The sequence below is a fragment of the Capra hircus genome, chromosome 22 (genome assembly GCF_001704415.2).
Source record: "Capra hircus breed San Clemente chromosome 22, ASM170441v1, whole genome shotgun sequence".
NCBI classification, from domain to species: Eukaryota; Metazoa; Chordata; class Mammalia; order Artiodactyla; family Bovidae; genus Capra; species Capra hircus.
Genome location: NC_030829.1, coordinates 16,042,776 through 16,058,579, shown reverse-complemented (window position 1 = coordinate 16,058,579; position 15,804 = coordinate 16,042,776). Strand labels below are relative to the sequence as shown.

Here is a 15,804-nt window from a genome sequence, read left to right as displayed (position 1 = left end):
TTTTTGTACATTTTGTGAGGTAATGTTCTAACTTCACTGATTAACATGAAGCTGTCCAACTTTCCCAATACCACATGCTGAAGAGACTGTCTTTTCTCCACTGAATTTTCTTGACTCCTTTGCTGAAGATTCTTTTGTGATTCTATATAAATTTTAGGATTATTTGTTCTAGTTCTGTGAAAAGTGTCATAGTTAATTTGATTGGGAATGCATTAAATCTAGATTGCTTTGGGTAGTATGGCTATTTTAACAATATTAATTCCAATAATATTAATTTCAACAATATTAATTCCAATCCAAGATTAGTAGCATTGTTTTAAAATGCAAAATATTGGGGACAACTTAAATACCCACACATTGACTGAATAACCTGAAGTACATTCAAACAATGGAGTACTTTGCCTTTATTAAAAAACGACAAATTTCTCTCCAAACTGATCTCCAGGATATACTGTTTGAGTGAAAAAACCAAATTTGAAAAGAGCAAATTTGAAATTCATTATATGCTACACTGTGTGTAACAAAGAAGTTGGTATAAGAAAATATATAAATATCTGCTCATTATAAGAGGATAACTCCCAAAACTGAAAGACTGGTTACCTCTAGTATGTAGGTGGAAAAGGGGTGAAAAGGAGGAGGAAACAGAAATGGCAGAGTAGGAGTAAGGGGGAGCAACATTTCTCATTGCATCTGTTTATACTGATGGTTACAACCAACAGTAGTATTTCACATACTTTCCCAAATCAAACAGACTACGATGTGGGATAACTGAATATATAATACAAACAGTAACAGATAAATCTAAATGCTCTATAAATGAATAATCACACTGAATGGGTATTGGGGAAAAATACTAATAAAACGGCACTAGAGCAAATTCACAGGGGCTCCTCAGGTAATTTTAATATTTTCACAACATCTGTCAGACACTGTCAAACTACTATTAATTTGTTTGGATCTAACCTCTTAATAAATGCTACTGTTAATGTATTTCTTTTGGCCTCTGGATACTAGTGTGGAAACTTCTGTATTAGAGGATCATGAGAAATTAAATAAATGTGGAAGTGCCTCTGAAGGAACCTTCTGGGCTTTCTCAAGGAGTTTTCTGGTTGGCATCATTTGCACTTTATCAAACCTGCCTTTGTTAAAAAGTTATGGTTCATTTAAACACCTAAAATTTGCATACTTTTCTCTATGTACGTGACAGTACAAAGTCATGGCTTTCCTTTTTCTCAATACAGGTATGTTATGGTACTACTCTTGTAATTATTATAGGTTGTTTTTTTTTTAAGGCCTTCTGAGGCTCATAAGCTAAACAGAGAAAGCAAACAAGTCAGAGAAAGAATGAAGGAGAGACCTTAAAATATTTTATCTAGTTAACATGACAAGAAGTGAGTGAAAGAGAAAGAAGGATTAAAGTAATTTGAATACATGTAAGAGAGTGCATTAAGTAGAATAAAGTAAGTTGTGAAACAGAGCAAGAGAGTCTTTACATTTGATCTGCCAGGTAGCAAGACGAAATCAGGTGATGAAAAAGATTTGGTGAGGCTGGCCAGGAGGGCTAGCTAGAGACAGATGATGACAATGTGACCAGGCCACAGCCAAGAGGGAGAAGGGCTTTCGGTGGGCATATGAAGAATGATAAGTATTTTGTCTTTATCCTTTTTAAGTCCCCACCAAAATACATATATTTTAGTCCTAATTATAATGATTTTCTTACCTGGATTTCATTTCCAGAACTGCCGTTATTTCTTGCTTGGAAGCCTGTACTTGGTATAAAAGCTTAACAATATAGTTAAAGTGTTCTAGGTCAAGTACCATCCCAGCTTCAACGAGCTGCGGAAGAGGGTAAAGAGTAGTCATTCTTTTAAAAATGTGAAACCAGTATGTTTGGGAAAAACTAAGAGGCTGATGGAAGAAGTGAAACATGGAGACAGAATTAAAATTCATTAAAAAATCTGAAGCATATTTTTCTTCAAATATTTGAGAACCACCATAAGACACCTTACATCAAGAATTTAAAGCAAAAATGAAAATAATACTTCTGAGTTTAAACTTGAACATTAGTTCTTTTCTTCAAGTTATGTCAACTACTGTATCAATTGAACTTCTTGCTTGGTACTAATTCTGTCTTTTAGTAAGTATAGCACTGTGGTTATACTGTATACCCGATGATAAAATTCCTGAGATATATCAAGTTGAGGTTTTCTACAATGACTCTAGGTGATCAGTAATTTCTTTTTTTAAAAAAATTTATCTATCTTCAATTTTACTGAGCTATATCAATAACTGACATACAGCAACTATGTAAGTTTAAGGTATACAGCATAATGATCTGACTTACATATATCATGAAAAGATTACAATAATTTTAGTGAACATCTATCATCTCATATATACACAAAATAAAAAAGAGAAAAATTTTTCCTTGTGTTGAAAACTCTTAGGATTTATTCTCTTACCAGCTTTCATATATAACATATAGCAGTGTTAATTACTGGTGGCTCAGTCAGTAAAGAATCTCCTTGCCATGCAGGAGAGCCCACTTTGATCCCTTGGGTTGGGAAGTTCCCCTGGAGAAGGGAATGGCAACCCTCTCCAAAATTTGTGCCTTGAGAATTCCATGGACAGAGGAACCAAGTGGGCTAGAGTCCATGGGGTCACAAAGGGTCAGACATGACTGAGTGACACACACACAGTTCTTATTTCTTTTATAACTGGAAGTTTGTACCTTTTACCACCTTCATCCAATTTCCTTACCATCTACTTCTGGTAGCCAGAAATCTTATTTCCTTTTTTGCAAGTTTGTTTTCTGAAGTATAATTAACCTATAACACCATGTTAGTTACTGGTGCACAACATGGTGATTTGACATTTCTATACATTATAAAATGATAACCATGATAAGTTTAGTTACCATCTGTCACCATACAAAGATATCACATTATTACTAACTATACCATGCCATACACTTCATCCCTGTTACTCAATTCTTATGCAACTGGAAGTTTGAGTAATTCCTGATTCAGAAAATTTCCAGGCAAGTAATTTTGTCAAGTTTTGTAATGTGAAACTAGAGGTATTCACTGAAATATTTGTTCATCTGCTAAAATGGTTCCAAAGCTGCTTCCTCAAGAGAATGGGCGGGAAGTGGGGTGTTTTCCTGCTATAGGCCTACTCTGAAATGAAACGCTGAGTAGTACCAAATACTAAGAAATATTCAACAACTATAAAAATTTTAATATACTTTAAAAAATGTAAAAATCTTTTTCTTTCTGATATATGCCAAATATAAAGTTAACTCCTTGCCACCATATTATTTGGCTTCCCTGGTGGCTCAGTGGTAAAAAATCCTCTTGCAACACAGGAGATGTGGGTTTGATTCCTGTGTCTTCAGGACCCCCTGAAGCAGGAAATGGCCACCCTCTCCAGTATTCTTACCTGGAGAATTCCATGGACAGAGGAGCCTGGTAGGCTATAGTCCATGGAGTCACAAAGAGCTGGACACGACTTAGTGACTAAACAACCACAACCACCATATTCTTATCCGTCTACCTTGTTTGCTGCTGCTGCTGCTGCTGCTGCTAAGTCGCTTCAGTCGTGTCCGACTCTGTGCGACCCCACAGACGGCAGCCCACCAGGCTCCCCTGTCCCTGGGATTCCCCAGGCAAGAACACTGGAGTGGGTTGCCATTTACTTCTCCAATGCATGAAAGTGAAAAGTGAAAGTAAAGTCGCTCAGTCGTGTCCGACTCTTCGCGACCCCATGGACTGCAGCCCACCAGGCTCCTCCGTCCATGGGACTCTCCAGGCAAGAGTACTGGAGTGGGGTGCCATCGCCTTCTCCGCCTTGTTTGCTAACACTGTCCTATTTATACACTGATTTATGTATTTATTTTTGTTATATATGACCTCAAATCTTTTTGAAAAAGAAAATTTTCTTCAGTCATTCTTAAGAAGTAGAGATAAAGATGGTTCATGAATTTGTAAGAAGTCACCTGGCATGCTTAGAACTCTTCAATTAAGGGCAAGGCCTGTTAGTCACTGGAGTCTGTTTATAAATCCTACTTCAGGAGAAAAAGAACATTTCTGAAAATATAATTCTTTGGTATAAAAAATGTAAATAAAAGGCAATTTAAGAGTAAGCAGAAATCACTATTTTCTTGGTTATTCACTATTAGAGAATAAAATGTATAAAACAAAAAATCATACCTTGCAAAACATATCAATTAAAGCAGGTACCGCATTCCTTAATTTCATAGTTGCCACATACTCAAATATTTTTAGTAATATTTTCAGAGCGGGCTGGATAAAACAAAAAAATTACACTCATTTTCATGTCTTATTTTAGTATACTTTAAGTTTCTCAAATTTGTTTATGCTGAAAAACACAAGTGTTCTCTAGGAAACATTTAACAAACAAATACAACTGTTAAATTATACATATAAGAAATGTATCAGAGAAATTAACTTAAAATATTAGAAAAAATTATTTTCAGGTTACTTACCAGCATCTTAATCATTATGCAGAGGTTCATGATCTGAAATACTTCTTTCAATAAACAGTGTTTGAGTAAAGAATTTAGAAGGTCATTTAATACTTGTAAATCAAAGTGTATACCTGGAAGAAACTTTCTGTAGTATTCCATAAACATGTTTGCTGAAAATGATGAAATACATAGTAAAGTCATTTGCTACTTTTAAGATATTCATCTTTCCTAAGTCAGACAATTTTTCTATATTTAAAGATCAAGTAGCATTAACTCAATTTCTTAAAAGATACACTTCCAGTATCAGGAATATTTGATGAAAATACATTAAAGCAAAAGTTAAATGGCAACAACATGTCAACCAGGATGTTAGGTACTACATTGGGATCTAACTGAGGTGCTATCCACAAAAAATAGGACCAAATTGCCTCATACATCATGGTTTCAATATGAACTCTGAGGGAGCCACACTCTCAGGAGGACTTCAGACAGTGGCCTGTTTAAGAGTGGAAGCAGACTATTTTGACATATACCCCTTCTTTCTGTTTTAGCCCCATCAACATGCTGACCCTGGGGATATCTTTATTCTAGTTTATGATATGAACATTCTCCTAAAAATTATACCACTGATTAATCTCCACTGAAAAAGCATTTAAAACTTATTTTTGATAAATTATGTATCTTGGCTGTGCTGGGGCTGGGTCTTCGTTGCTGCACAGGCTTTTCTCTAGTTACGGCAAGTGGAGGTTACTGTCTAGTTGTGGTGCGTGGGCTTCTCACTGCAGTGGCGTCTCTTATTGTGGAGCACGGGTTCTAGGTACTGAGGCTTCAGCAGTTGTGAGACATGGGCTCAGAAGCTGCAGTGCCTGGGCTCTAGAGCACAGGCTCAATAGTTTGGCTCATGCGCTTAGCTACTCTGTGGCATGTGGGATCTTCCCAGACCACGGATCCAACCCGTGTCTCTTGCATTGGCAAGTGGATTCTTTACCACTGGGCCATCAGGCAAGCTCTGAAAAGTCATTTCTTAATGGACTCTTGCATTGCCTCACATTTTAGCTACTGTGAATAACGCTGCTATAAATATGGGTGTGCAAGTATCTTTCAAGACCCTGCTGTCAATTCTTCCGTGTATATATCAGGAGAAGAATTACTGGATATATGGTAATTCTATTTTTAATTTTTTGGGCAACTGTCATACTGTTTTTCTGCAGTACTGTACAATTTTACATTCCTTCCCGTAGTGCATGAGGGCTTTAATTTCTCCACATCCTAACACTTTTTTCTTTTTTTGATAGCAGTCATTCTAATGGGTGTGAGGTGGTATCTCAATGTAGTTTTGATTATACATTTCCCTTAGGTCTAGTGATGTTGAGCATCATTTTAAATGCTTATTGGCCATTTGTGTATCTTCTTTGGAGAAATGTCTCTTCAAATACTTTGCCTATTTTTGAATCAGGTTTTGTTGTTGTTGAGTTTAAGGGTTCTCCATATATTCTGGATACTATTCTTTTATCAGATATGATTTACAAATATTTTCTCCGATTCTGTGGGTTGCAGTTTCATCTTGCTGATACTGTCTCTTAATGCACAAAATTTTCGAATTTTCATGACGTTCAATTTATCTATTTTTTCTTTGTTGCCTGTGTCTTTGGTGTCATATCCAAGAAATCATTGCCAGATCCAACGTTGTGATGTTTTTGTCCTCATGCTTTCTTCTCAGAGTTTTATTGTTGTAGGTCTTACATTAAGGTCTTCAATACATTTTGAACTAACTTTTGTATACAGTGTTAGTTAAGGGTTCAATTTTACTGTTTTGAATTGTGGGTATTTAGTTTTCCCAGCATTATTTGCGGAAAAAAGCTATCTAACTATTGCTGGTGAATGGTCTAGCATCCTTTTCAAAAACCTTTTGATCATATATGTGAGGGTTTATGTCCAGGCTCTCTATTCTATTCCATTGATTTGTATGTCTGCCTTTATGCTAGCACCACACTTTTGGTTACTATAGCTCTGGAGTAAGTTTTCAAGTTAGGAAGTATGAGTCCTCCAGTTTTTTCAAGATTATTTCAGGACTTCTTGAGATACCACATGAGTTTTAGGATGGGTTTTTCTATTTCTGCTGAGTTACTGGCATTTTGATAGAGATTACATTGAATCTGCAGATCTCTTGGGAAGTAATGACATTCTAATAATACTGAGTCTCCCAATCTGACACGGGTTGTTTTTCAGCTGCTCAGTTGTGTCTGACTCTTTGCGAACCCATGGATGCAGCACACCAGGCTTCCCTGTCCTTCACTTCTTCCTGGAGTTCGCTCAAACTCACGTCCACTGCATTGGTGATGCCATCCAACAATCTCATCCTGTGTCATCCCCTTCTGTTCCTGCCTTCTACTTTTCCCAGCATCAAGGTCTTTTCCAATGAGCTGGCTCTTCGCATCAGGTGGCCAAAGTACTGGACTTTCAGCTTCAACATCAGTCCTTTCACTGTATATTCCGGGTTGATTTCCTTTAGGACTGACTGCTTTGATCTCCTTGCAGTCCAAGGGACTTTCAAGAGTCTTCTCCAACACCACAGTTCAAAAGCATCAATTCTTTGACATTCAGCCTTCTTCATGGTCCAACTCTCACATCCAAACATGACTACTGGAAAAACCGTAGCTTTGACTATACAGACCTTTGCTGGCAAAGCAATGTTTCTGCTTTTCAATACTCCATCTAGGTTTTGTCATAGTTTTTCTTCCATGGAGCCAAGTGTCTTTTAATTTCATGGCTGCAGTCAACCATCTGCAGTGATTCTGGAACCGAAGAAAATACAGTCTGTCAGTGTTTCCACAGTTTCCCCATATATATGCCATAAAGTGATGGGATCGGATGCCATGATCTTAGTAATGACATTTTAATATTACGGAGTCTTCCAATCTGTGAACATGAGATGTGTGTCTTTAATTTCTCTTTCAGCAATGTTGTGTAGATTTCATTGTACAAGTCTTTCACTTTCTTGGTTAAATTAGTTTTTAAGTATTTTATTCTTTCAAGTTATTGTAAATGGAATTGTTTTTGTAATTTCCTTTTCAGGGTGCTCAATTTCAGTATATAGAAATGCAAATGATTTTTGCATGTTGACTTGGTCACTTATTAACCCTAAAAGCTTTTCTCCTCTGAGAATCTTAGGTATTTTCTATATATAAGGTCATATCATCTGCACATAGGCCACTGACTTCTTCCTTTCTGAAATGGATGCCTTGTCTCATTGCTCTGGCGAGAACTTCCATCTGTGTTGAACTGAAGTGGTGAAAGCAGGCATCCTTGCCTTGTTCTTAATCTTAGGGGAAAGGCTTTCAGTTTTTTGCCACCGAGTATGGTAAAGTAATACTCAAAATTCTCCAAGCCAGGCTTCAGCAATACATGAACCGTGAACTTCCAGATGTTCAAGCTGGTTTCAGAAAAGGCAGAGGAACCAGAGATCAAATTGCCAACATCCGCTGGATCATGGAAAAAGCAAGAGAGTTCCAGAAAAACATCTATTTCTGCTTTATTGACTATGCCAAAGCCTTTGACTGTGTGGATCACAATAAACTGTGGAAAATTCTGAAAGAGATGGGAATACCAGACCACCTGACCTGCCTCTTGAGAAACCTATATGCAAGTCAGGAAGCAACAGTTAGAACTGGGCATGGAACAACAGACTGGTTCCAAATAGGAAAAGGAGTACGTCAAGGCTGTATACTGTCACCCTGCCTATTTAACTTATATGCAGAGCACATCATGTGAAACACTGGACTGGAAGAAGCACAAGCAGGAATCAAGATTGCCGGGAGAAATATGAATAACCTCCGATATGGAGATGACATCACCCTTATGGCAGAAAGTGAAGAGGAACTCAAAAGCCTCTTGATGAAAGTGAAAGAGGAGAGTGAAAAAGTTGGCTTAAAGCTCAACGTTCAGAAAACGAAGATCATGGCATCTGGTCCCATCACTTCATGGGAAATAGATGGGGAAACAGTGGAAACACTGTGAGACTTTATTTTGGGGGGCTCCAAAAGCAATGCGGATAGTGACTGCAGCCATGAAATTAAAAGACGCTTACTCCATGGAAGGAAAGTTATGACCAACCTAGATAGCATATTCAAAAGCAGAGACATTACTTTGTCAACAAAGGTCTGTCAGTCAAGGCTATGGTTTTTCCAGTAGTCGTGTATGGATATGAGAGTTGGACTGTGAAGAAAGCTGAGCGCTGAAGAATTGATACTTTTGAACTGTGATGTTGGAGAAGACTCTTGAGAGTCCCTTGGACTGCAAGGAGACACTACCAGTCCATTCTAAAGGAGATCAGTCCTGGGTGTTCATTGGAAGGACTGATGTTGAAGCCGAAACTCCAATACTTTGGCCACCTCATGCGAACAGTTGACTCATTGGAAAAGACTCTGATGCTGGGAGAGATTGGGGGCAGGAGGAGAAGGGAACAACAGAGGGTGAGATGGCTGGATGGCATCACCAACTTGATGGACATGAGTTTGAGTGAACTCTGGGAGTTGGTGATGGACAGGGAGGCCTGGCGTGCTGCCTTTCATGGGGTCGCAAAGAGTCGGACACAACTGAGCTATTGAACTGAACTGAACTCAACTGACTGATGGTGTTTACTGTGAGGTTTTTCAGATGTGGCTTTTTAAATGTTGAGGTAGTTTCCTTTTATTCCTTGTCTCGTTTCTTTTTTTTAATCAATGAAAGGGTACTGAATTTTGTCAAATGCTTTTTCTGCATCAACTGAGATGATCATGTGCTTTTTCCACTCATTCTGTTAATGTGGTTACTTGGATTGATTTTTATATGTTGAACTACACTGTACTCTAAGAACAAATTCCACTTGGTTATGGTCTGATCCTTCCAATTCAGGTTGCAAGCTTTTGTTGAGGAATTTTATATCAATGTGTTCCCTCCTCTTCAATTTCTGGGAAAAGTCTGAGAATTGATATTAGTTCTTTAAATGTTTGGTACAATTCGACAGTGAACAGTTCCTTCTGGTATATGCCAAACAGCAGTAGTTTTACACAATGGTTTTAATCAGACAACTTCTGGCAACAGGATTTTATGTGGAAATTCAAATATCAAACAGATAAAAATGAACCTATGGTTAAATAGGGTAATGGGGAGTCCCACTTTCTCAGTACTTCCCCCTTGTGAACTTGTCAATTTGACAAATATTAAAGCTTGGTCCCTTCCTTTCGGGTCTCACAATTAGTAGGGGGAGATGGGAGCAGAGAATGGAATGAGGCTGTGGAGTCAGATAAGGGTGTAATGGAGGAGATAATCCTGTTTTCTATGACTAGGTTTTGAAAGATGATTTGCTATGGGGAAGTGGGATAAAAGAAAGGCATCCTGGGCAGAAGAGCAGTGCCTTTTCTATTACAGCAGAGCTTGGCCTGTTTACCATTTGAGCTACCAGGAAAGCTTCCCTGATAGCTCAGTTGGTAAAGAATCCGTCTGCAAAGCAGGAGACCCTGGTTCGATTCCTGGGTAGGGAAGATCTGCTGGAGAAGGCACAGGCTACCTACTCCAGTATTCTTGGCCTTACCTTGTGGCTCAGCTGGTAAAGAATCCACCCGCAATGTGGAAGACCTGGGTTCGATCCCTGGGTTGGGAAAATCCCCTGGAGAAGGGAAAGGCTACCCACTCCAGTATTCTGGACTGGAGAAATTCCACGGACTGTACAATCCATGGGGTCATAAAGAGTCAGACACGACTGAGCAACTTTCATTTTGCCCTGTTTAGGGAACTGCACAGAATGATTGATATGCATCAGCTATAAGCTGCTGCTGCTGCTAAGTCACTTCAGTCATGTCTGACTCTATGCGACCCCACAGACAGCAGCCCACCAGGTTTCTCTGTCCCTGGGATTCTCCAGGCAAGAATACTGGAGTGGGTTGCCATTTCCTTCTCCAATGCATGCATGCACGCTAAGTCACTTCAGTCATGTCTGACTCTGTGCGACCCTATGGACAGCAGCCCACCAGGCTCTCTGTCCACAGGATTCTCTAGGCAAGAATACTCGAGTGGGTTGCCATTTCCTTCTCCTCAGCTACAAGGGACATGTGTAAAAGGATGAAGATGTAGGGAAGATCCAGTTTCTGACAGATCCCTTCAGAAAGATTTCAAGCTAATTAACGACATCCTTTTTTCTGTCTTATACCTGTAAATAAAATTTCTACATCATGAAAATATTAGTATGTAAGTGAATTACAATGTTACATGGATTAAAATTTATTAACCAAAATGCTACACTTAGTATTAATCCTTTCTAAGATCAACAGAACTAATCTAAAACACTCAGTTTTCATACTCAAAAGTATTAAATTTACTTTTAAACCATGAGGACAAAAGCACATTGTTTGAAACACTTGCATTAATGATTTTATAGTAATCATTCTACTATCTCATACCTGCACGTTGTAGCAAACACAGCTCATTGATACTTATATATTTCTTAAACACATCCATACAAACCTGTAGAAGTCATGAAAAATGTAAAATTACCTTTTCATATTTCACAAAAACTATACAAATTTCAGTCCTATCTTTTTGCTTATTCTATTTTTTTTAAGTCAATTTAAGGCAATGGAATAAAGAAGCTGATGTTAGGTTAACTAAGATGGGAAATGCATACTGAATTTATTACAAAACCCTTAATCAGAGAAGCTGTTCAGAGAAAGAGTCAAGGAAACAAAGTCAAGATTAGCAATCAACTGGAGAAGGGAGGGATTCTTTTACTGGTATACGGAAAAACACATTGACCAATGATTAGAAAATAGATCCTATAAAGAGACTCACTCATACACAATTAGCAGATTTATGACACAGTGATCCTGTAACACAGTGGGGGAAAGGATGGTGTTGGGTCACCTGGAGATCCACATGGGAAAAAATATGTATCTAGACCTTCTTCTCACATCCTAAACAAAAATTAATTCTAGATAGCTCAGATTTCTAAATGTGAAAGATAAGAAATTTTTTAAAGGAAAAACATAAAAGACCATCTTCATGATCATGTTGTTGTTTATTTGTTAAGTTGTGTCTGACTCTTTTGTGACCCCATGAACTGTAGCCTTCCAGGCTTGTGTCCACTGGATTCCCAAGCAAGAATACTGGAGTGGGTTACCATTTCCTTTTCCAGGGGATCTTCCCAACCCAGGGGCAGAACCTGTGTCTCCTGCATTGCAGGCAGATTCTTCACTACTGAGCCACCAGGGAAGCCCCTTCATGATCTTAGAAAAATTTTTTTCAGTAGTGTGTAAAAAGTCTTGAGTTTGAGCAAGCTCCAGGAGTTGGTGATGGATAGGGAAGTCTGGTGTGCTGTGGTTCTTGGGGTCACAAAGAGTCAGACATGACTGAGTGACTGAACTAACTGATGTAAAAAGTCAACACCATAAAAGGAAAAAAAAAATAAAAAGGATAAGACTGGACTATATAAAGATTAATAATTTTATTTACCAAAAGACACTTCTAAAAGGGTAAAACGGCTTGTTGGTGGGAATATAAATTGGTACAATCATTATGGAGAAAAATATGGAGGTTCCTTAAAAAACTAAACCCAGAACTACCAGATGCTCCAGCAACCCACTCCTGGGCATATATCTAGAGAAAACCATCACTCTAAAAGATACATGAATCCCAACATTCACTGCAGCTTTATTTACAATAGCTAAGACATGGAAACAACCTAAATGTCCACCGACAGAGGACTGGATAAAGATGTGGTACACATATATAATGGAATATTACGCAGCCATAAAAGGATGGAATAATGTCATCTGCAGCAGGAGGCATGCACTAGAGATAATGATCATACTAAGTGAAGTAATTCAGACACAGAATGACAAATCATATCGCTGGTATGTGGAATCTGAAAAAATGGTATACGTGAATTTATTTACAAAACAGGAAGGGGAGGAGATTGGGATTGGCATATATTCACTAACAAGGACCTCCTGTATAGCACGGGGACCTCTACTCAGTACTCTGTAATGACCTATATGTGAATAGAATCTAAAAAAAGAGTGGTTATAAATATATATTATTTACTTTCCTGTACACCTGAAACTAACACAATATTGCAAATCAACTATATTCCAATAAAAATTTAAAAACTAAAAGTGTGAAAAGGCAACTTGCAAAGTAGAAAAAATTACTTGCAATACACATATTGAACAAAGAGTTTGTATCTAGAATTTAGAAATTTTTTAAAATTTATATTTTAAAATTTAAAAAAATTTTAAAAGTATTAAAAAATTTTTAAAATTTTAAAAATATAAAGAATTTTTGAGATGGATAAGAAAAAGACATCCTCTAGAATACAGATGAAATATTTAGATACTTACAGGAAGGGGATATTCAAATACCCAACAAACATTCTGAAAGATGCTCAACTTCATCAATCATGAGGGAAAGCATCACTGCCCACCCGCTAGAATGGCTTAAAATGGCTGATAACACCAAGAGCTGGTGAAAATGTAAAGCACCTAGAACTCTCAGACCAAATTAAAAATGTAATTTGTTAAACCACTTTGGAAATTTATCTGGCAGTGTCTAACTAAAGTTGAACATATGCAAACCCTTTGACACAATAATTCCAGTTTCAAGTATAACCCATAAGAATGGCTATATATGTTCACCAAAAGACATGCACAACACTGATGGCATTACTACTGTATTTACCAAATTTAGAAGCCATCCATCAAAAGTAGTATTTATCAACAAAATAAATTTTTCTATACTCTACAATGGAATAGTCAACATTATATAGTAATAAGAAAGAAACATCTACAATTAAGTAAAAAATACAGATGAATCTCAAACATGTTGAGCAAAAGAAGCTAGAAACAAAAGCACACAGAGTGTATGATTCCATGTAGATAAAGCTCAAAATCAGGCAAAGCTCTTATATTAGGATTTGATGCAAATCTGAATTAAAACCATATGACTGAAATGGTTATTAAAACAATCTCTACTTCAAAGACTTAACACATTTTACCTTTTCATCCCCTTGCTCAGGCACATGAGCAAACTTGCACTGTGATCGCTCACAGCCACGTATCATATTAAAATGAAATTTGCAGTATCTGTGGGGTATCGTCAACCCTAGTGGCTTCTGGAACACCTAGAAAATTAGGCAAATTCCCTTTCTGTATTAATTGTAAAACACTGCAATCAAGTGAGAAAGCATTTGAAACAATCAGAAATAATATGTATCCAAAAAAAGTATCAAGATAAATTGTTTGCTAACTTGATTAAAAAATAACTCCAAACAATTTATATTAAAAAAATTATGATATAATCAATTAAAGTTATTTGTCTGAATTTCTGCAATTTCATTTAGTGTAAAACTTATAATCCACCAGTTACTATTGTTTCACTGCACATGGCTTTAAATGTTTCTACTTTCCCTCCTTGTCATGTGCCTGCCCTTTTTAGCTTTATAAAAAGTTACTTCTACTTTTACATATGCTTATTTCAGATGCATTTGTTAGAACTGAAAATTTCCTTAGCTTCTCTAATTAACAGAAAAAAGGTAATGAGTGAAAGTTATTTACAATAAGCTTTTCCTATCAACTGCTTTTTATTAATAGCTTTCTCCTTCACCATAGAAAACTATTCATCCTATTATTTTCTGTTTTGGATATTCCATCCCTCCCCCGCTCCCATTAACAGAAAAAAGGTAATGAGTGAAAGTTATTTACAATAAGCTTTTCCTATCAACTGCTTTTTATTAATAGCTTTCTCCTTCACCATAGAAAACTATTCATCCTATTATTTTCTGTTTTGGATATTCCATCCCTTCCCCGCTCTCCCAGCCTTAAACGTCTTATATTGTTTGTGAACATCCTCTAAATTGCTACTCATTTTCTGTTCCTTTTCACTAAAATCAATAAAATGTCCAGAACTGCTTAAATGATAATAAGGAAATAAAACCAGAAAGCCCCAAAATATATGCTTATAAGATCATCATTATTTTTTAAGTAACGTACTTACCCCTAAATTTTTTTCCCTCTTAAATATTTCACAAATTTCAGGATTCTGCAGCTTTAGGAGAGAATGTTTCCCTGGTAATCTGAAATCTAGAAATGATTAAGAATGACATTACATTCCAATATGTTATAACATGACTTTCATAAAGTGGAACAGACTACTACTATCTGTTTTAATATTTCACTTTGGACTTCTTTTGTTCAATTCACAGGCTGTTGCTAGTGGTATAGTTCTGTGAAATATACAATAATTCACACCTTAGGTGTTCCTTAAGGATGTCTAGATCTGAATTTAACATTTTAAATTCATTATAAGCTAAAGATACTTTCTTAAAAGCCTCACATAGCAGCATTGAGTACTATATTCAAATGATCGTTAAGTTAAACAAATATTACACATGATAAACTTTTCGTAGGGATGAAAACTACTGATAAACCTAGGTGTTATGGACTAAATTGTGTCTCTTCCAATTCATACATTGAAGCCTTAACCCCTAATGTGCCTTTGTGGAAGTAATTAAAATTAAATGGGGTTATAAAAATGAGGCTGTGATCTGACAGAATCAGTGTCCTTACAGAGACATCAAGAGTGAGCTTTCCTTCTCTCTTTCCAAGCACATGCACCAAGGAAAGGCCATGTGAGGACTTAGTGAAAAGGCTGCCGTCTGTAAGCCAGGAAGAGAGCCAGAAACTGAACCCTACCAGAAACTTGATCTTGGACTTCTAGCCTCCAGAACTGTGTGAAATGAGTATCTGTTGCTTAAGCCACCCAGTCTGTGGAATTTTGTTACGGCAGCCCAGGCTGACTACTATACCAGGCATCATTATTCCTTAATGTTAGTCTTTTAAAATGAGAATTATGACATTTAGAAATTATTTTTTCTAAAGATAACATAGAAATGTTTTTTATCTTAAGTCATTTCAATTTTTACTTTGGCTGCATCCAGATATAATTTGGGACAAGTTGAAGTTTTTGCTGCATAGCTTCGCAGGGCGTTTTACTGTGACACCTGTAAAGCTTTTAAAAACATGTGATAATCATGGGCTTACTGCTACAGGACACAAAAGCAGGCAGCGTGAGGGCAGAGATGGGAGGTATGGAAGAGTTACGTGTGAGCTACATACACAAGAGGATTTTACTGTTTCTAAATTAATTCTTCAATCTAGCTTATTTTGTTCACATACATCACTATGAATTATTAAAAATGACACAAAGTATAAAGTACATTTTAAATTTCTAAAACACTAAACTACATTATGACTATTTTAGGTATAAACTGTAATCTACCTGCACTG

General features: G+C 36.9%; 1 protein-coding gene across 1 annotated transcript in view; it reads right to left on the bottom strand.

The window, feature by feature from the left end:
• Positions 1-15,804, bottom strand: part of TOPAZ1 (testis and ovary specific PAZ domain containing 1) — a 62,952-nt gene that overhangs the window by 21,783 nt on the left and 25,365 nt on the right. Inside the window, 6 exon segments of the mRNA XM_005695594.3 lie at positions 1,721-1,836; positions 4,212-4,304; positions 4,508-4,659; positions 10,927-10,990; positions 13,515-13,640; positions 14,513-14,598. Coding sequence (XP_005695651.3) covers positions 1,721-1,836; positions 4,212-4,304; positions 4,508-4,659; positions 10,927-10,990; positions 13,515-13,640; positions 14,513-14,598 — 637 coding nt within the window.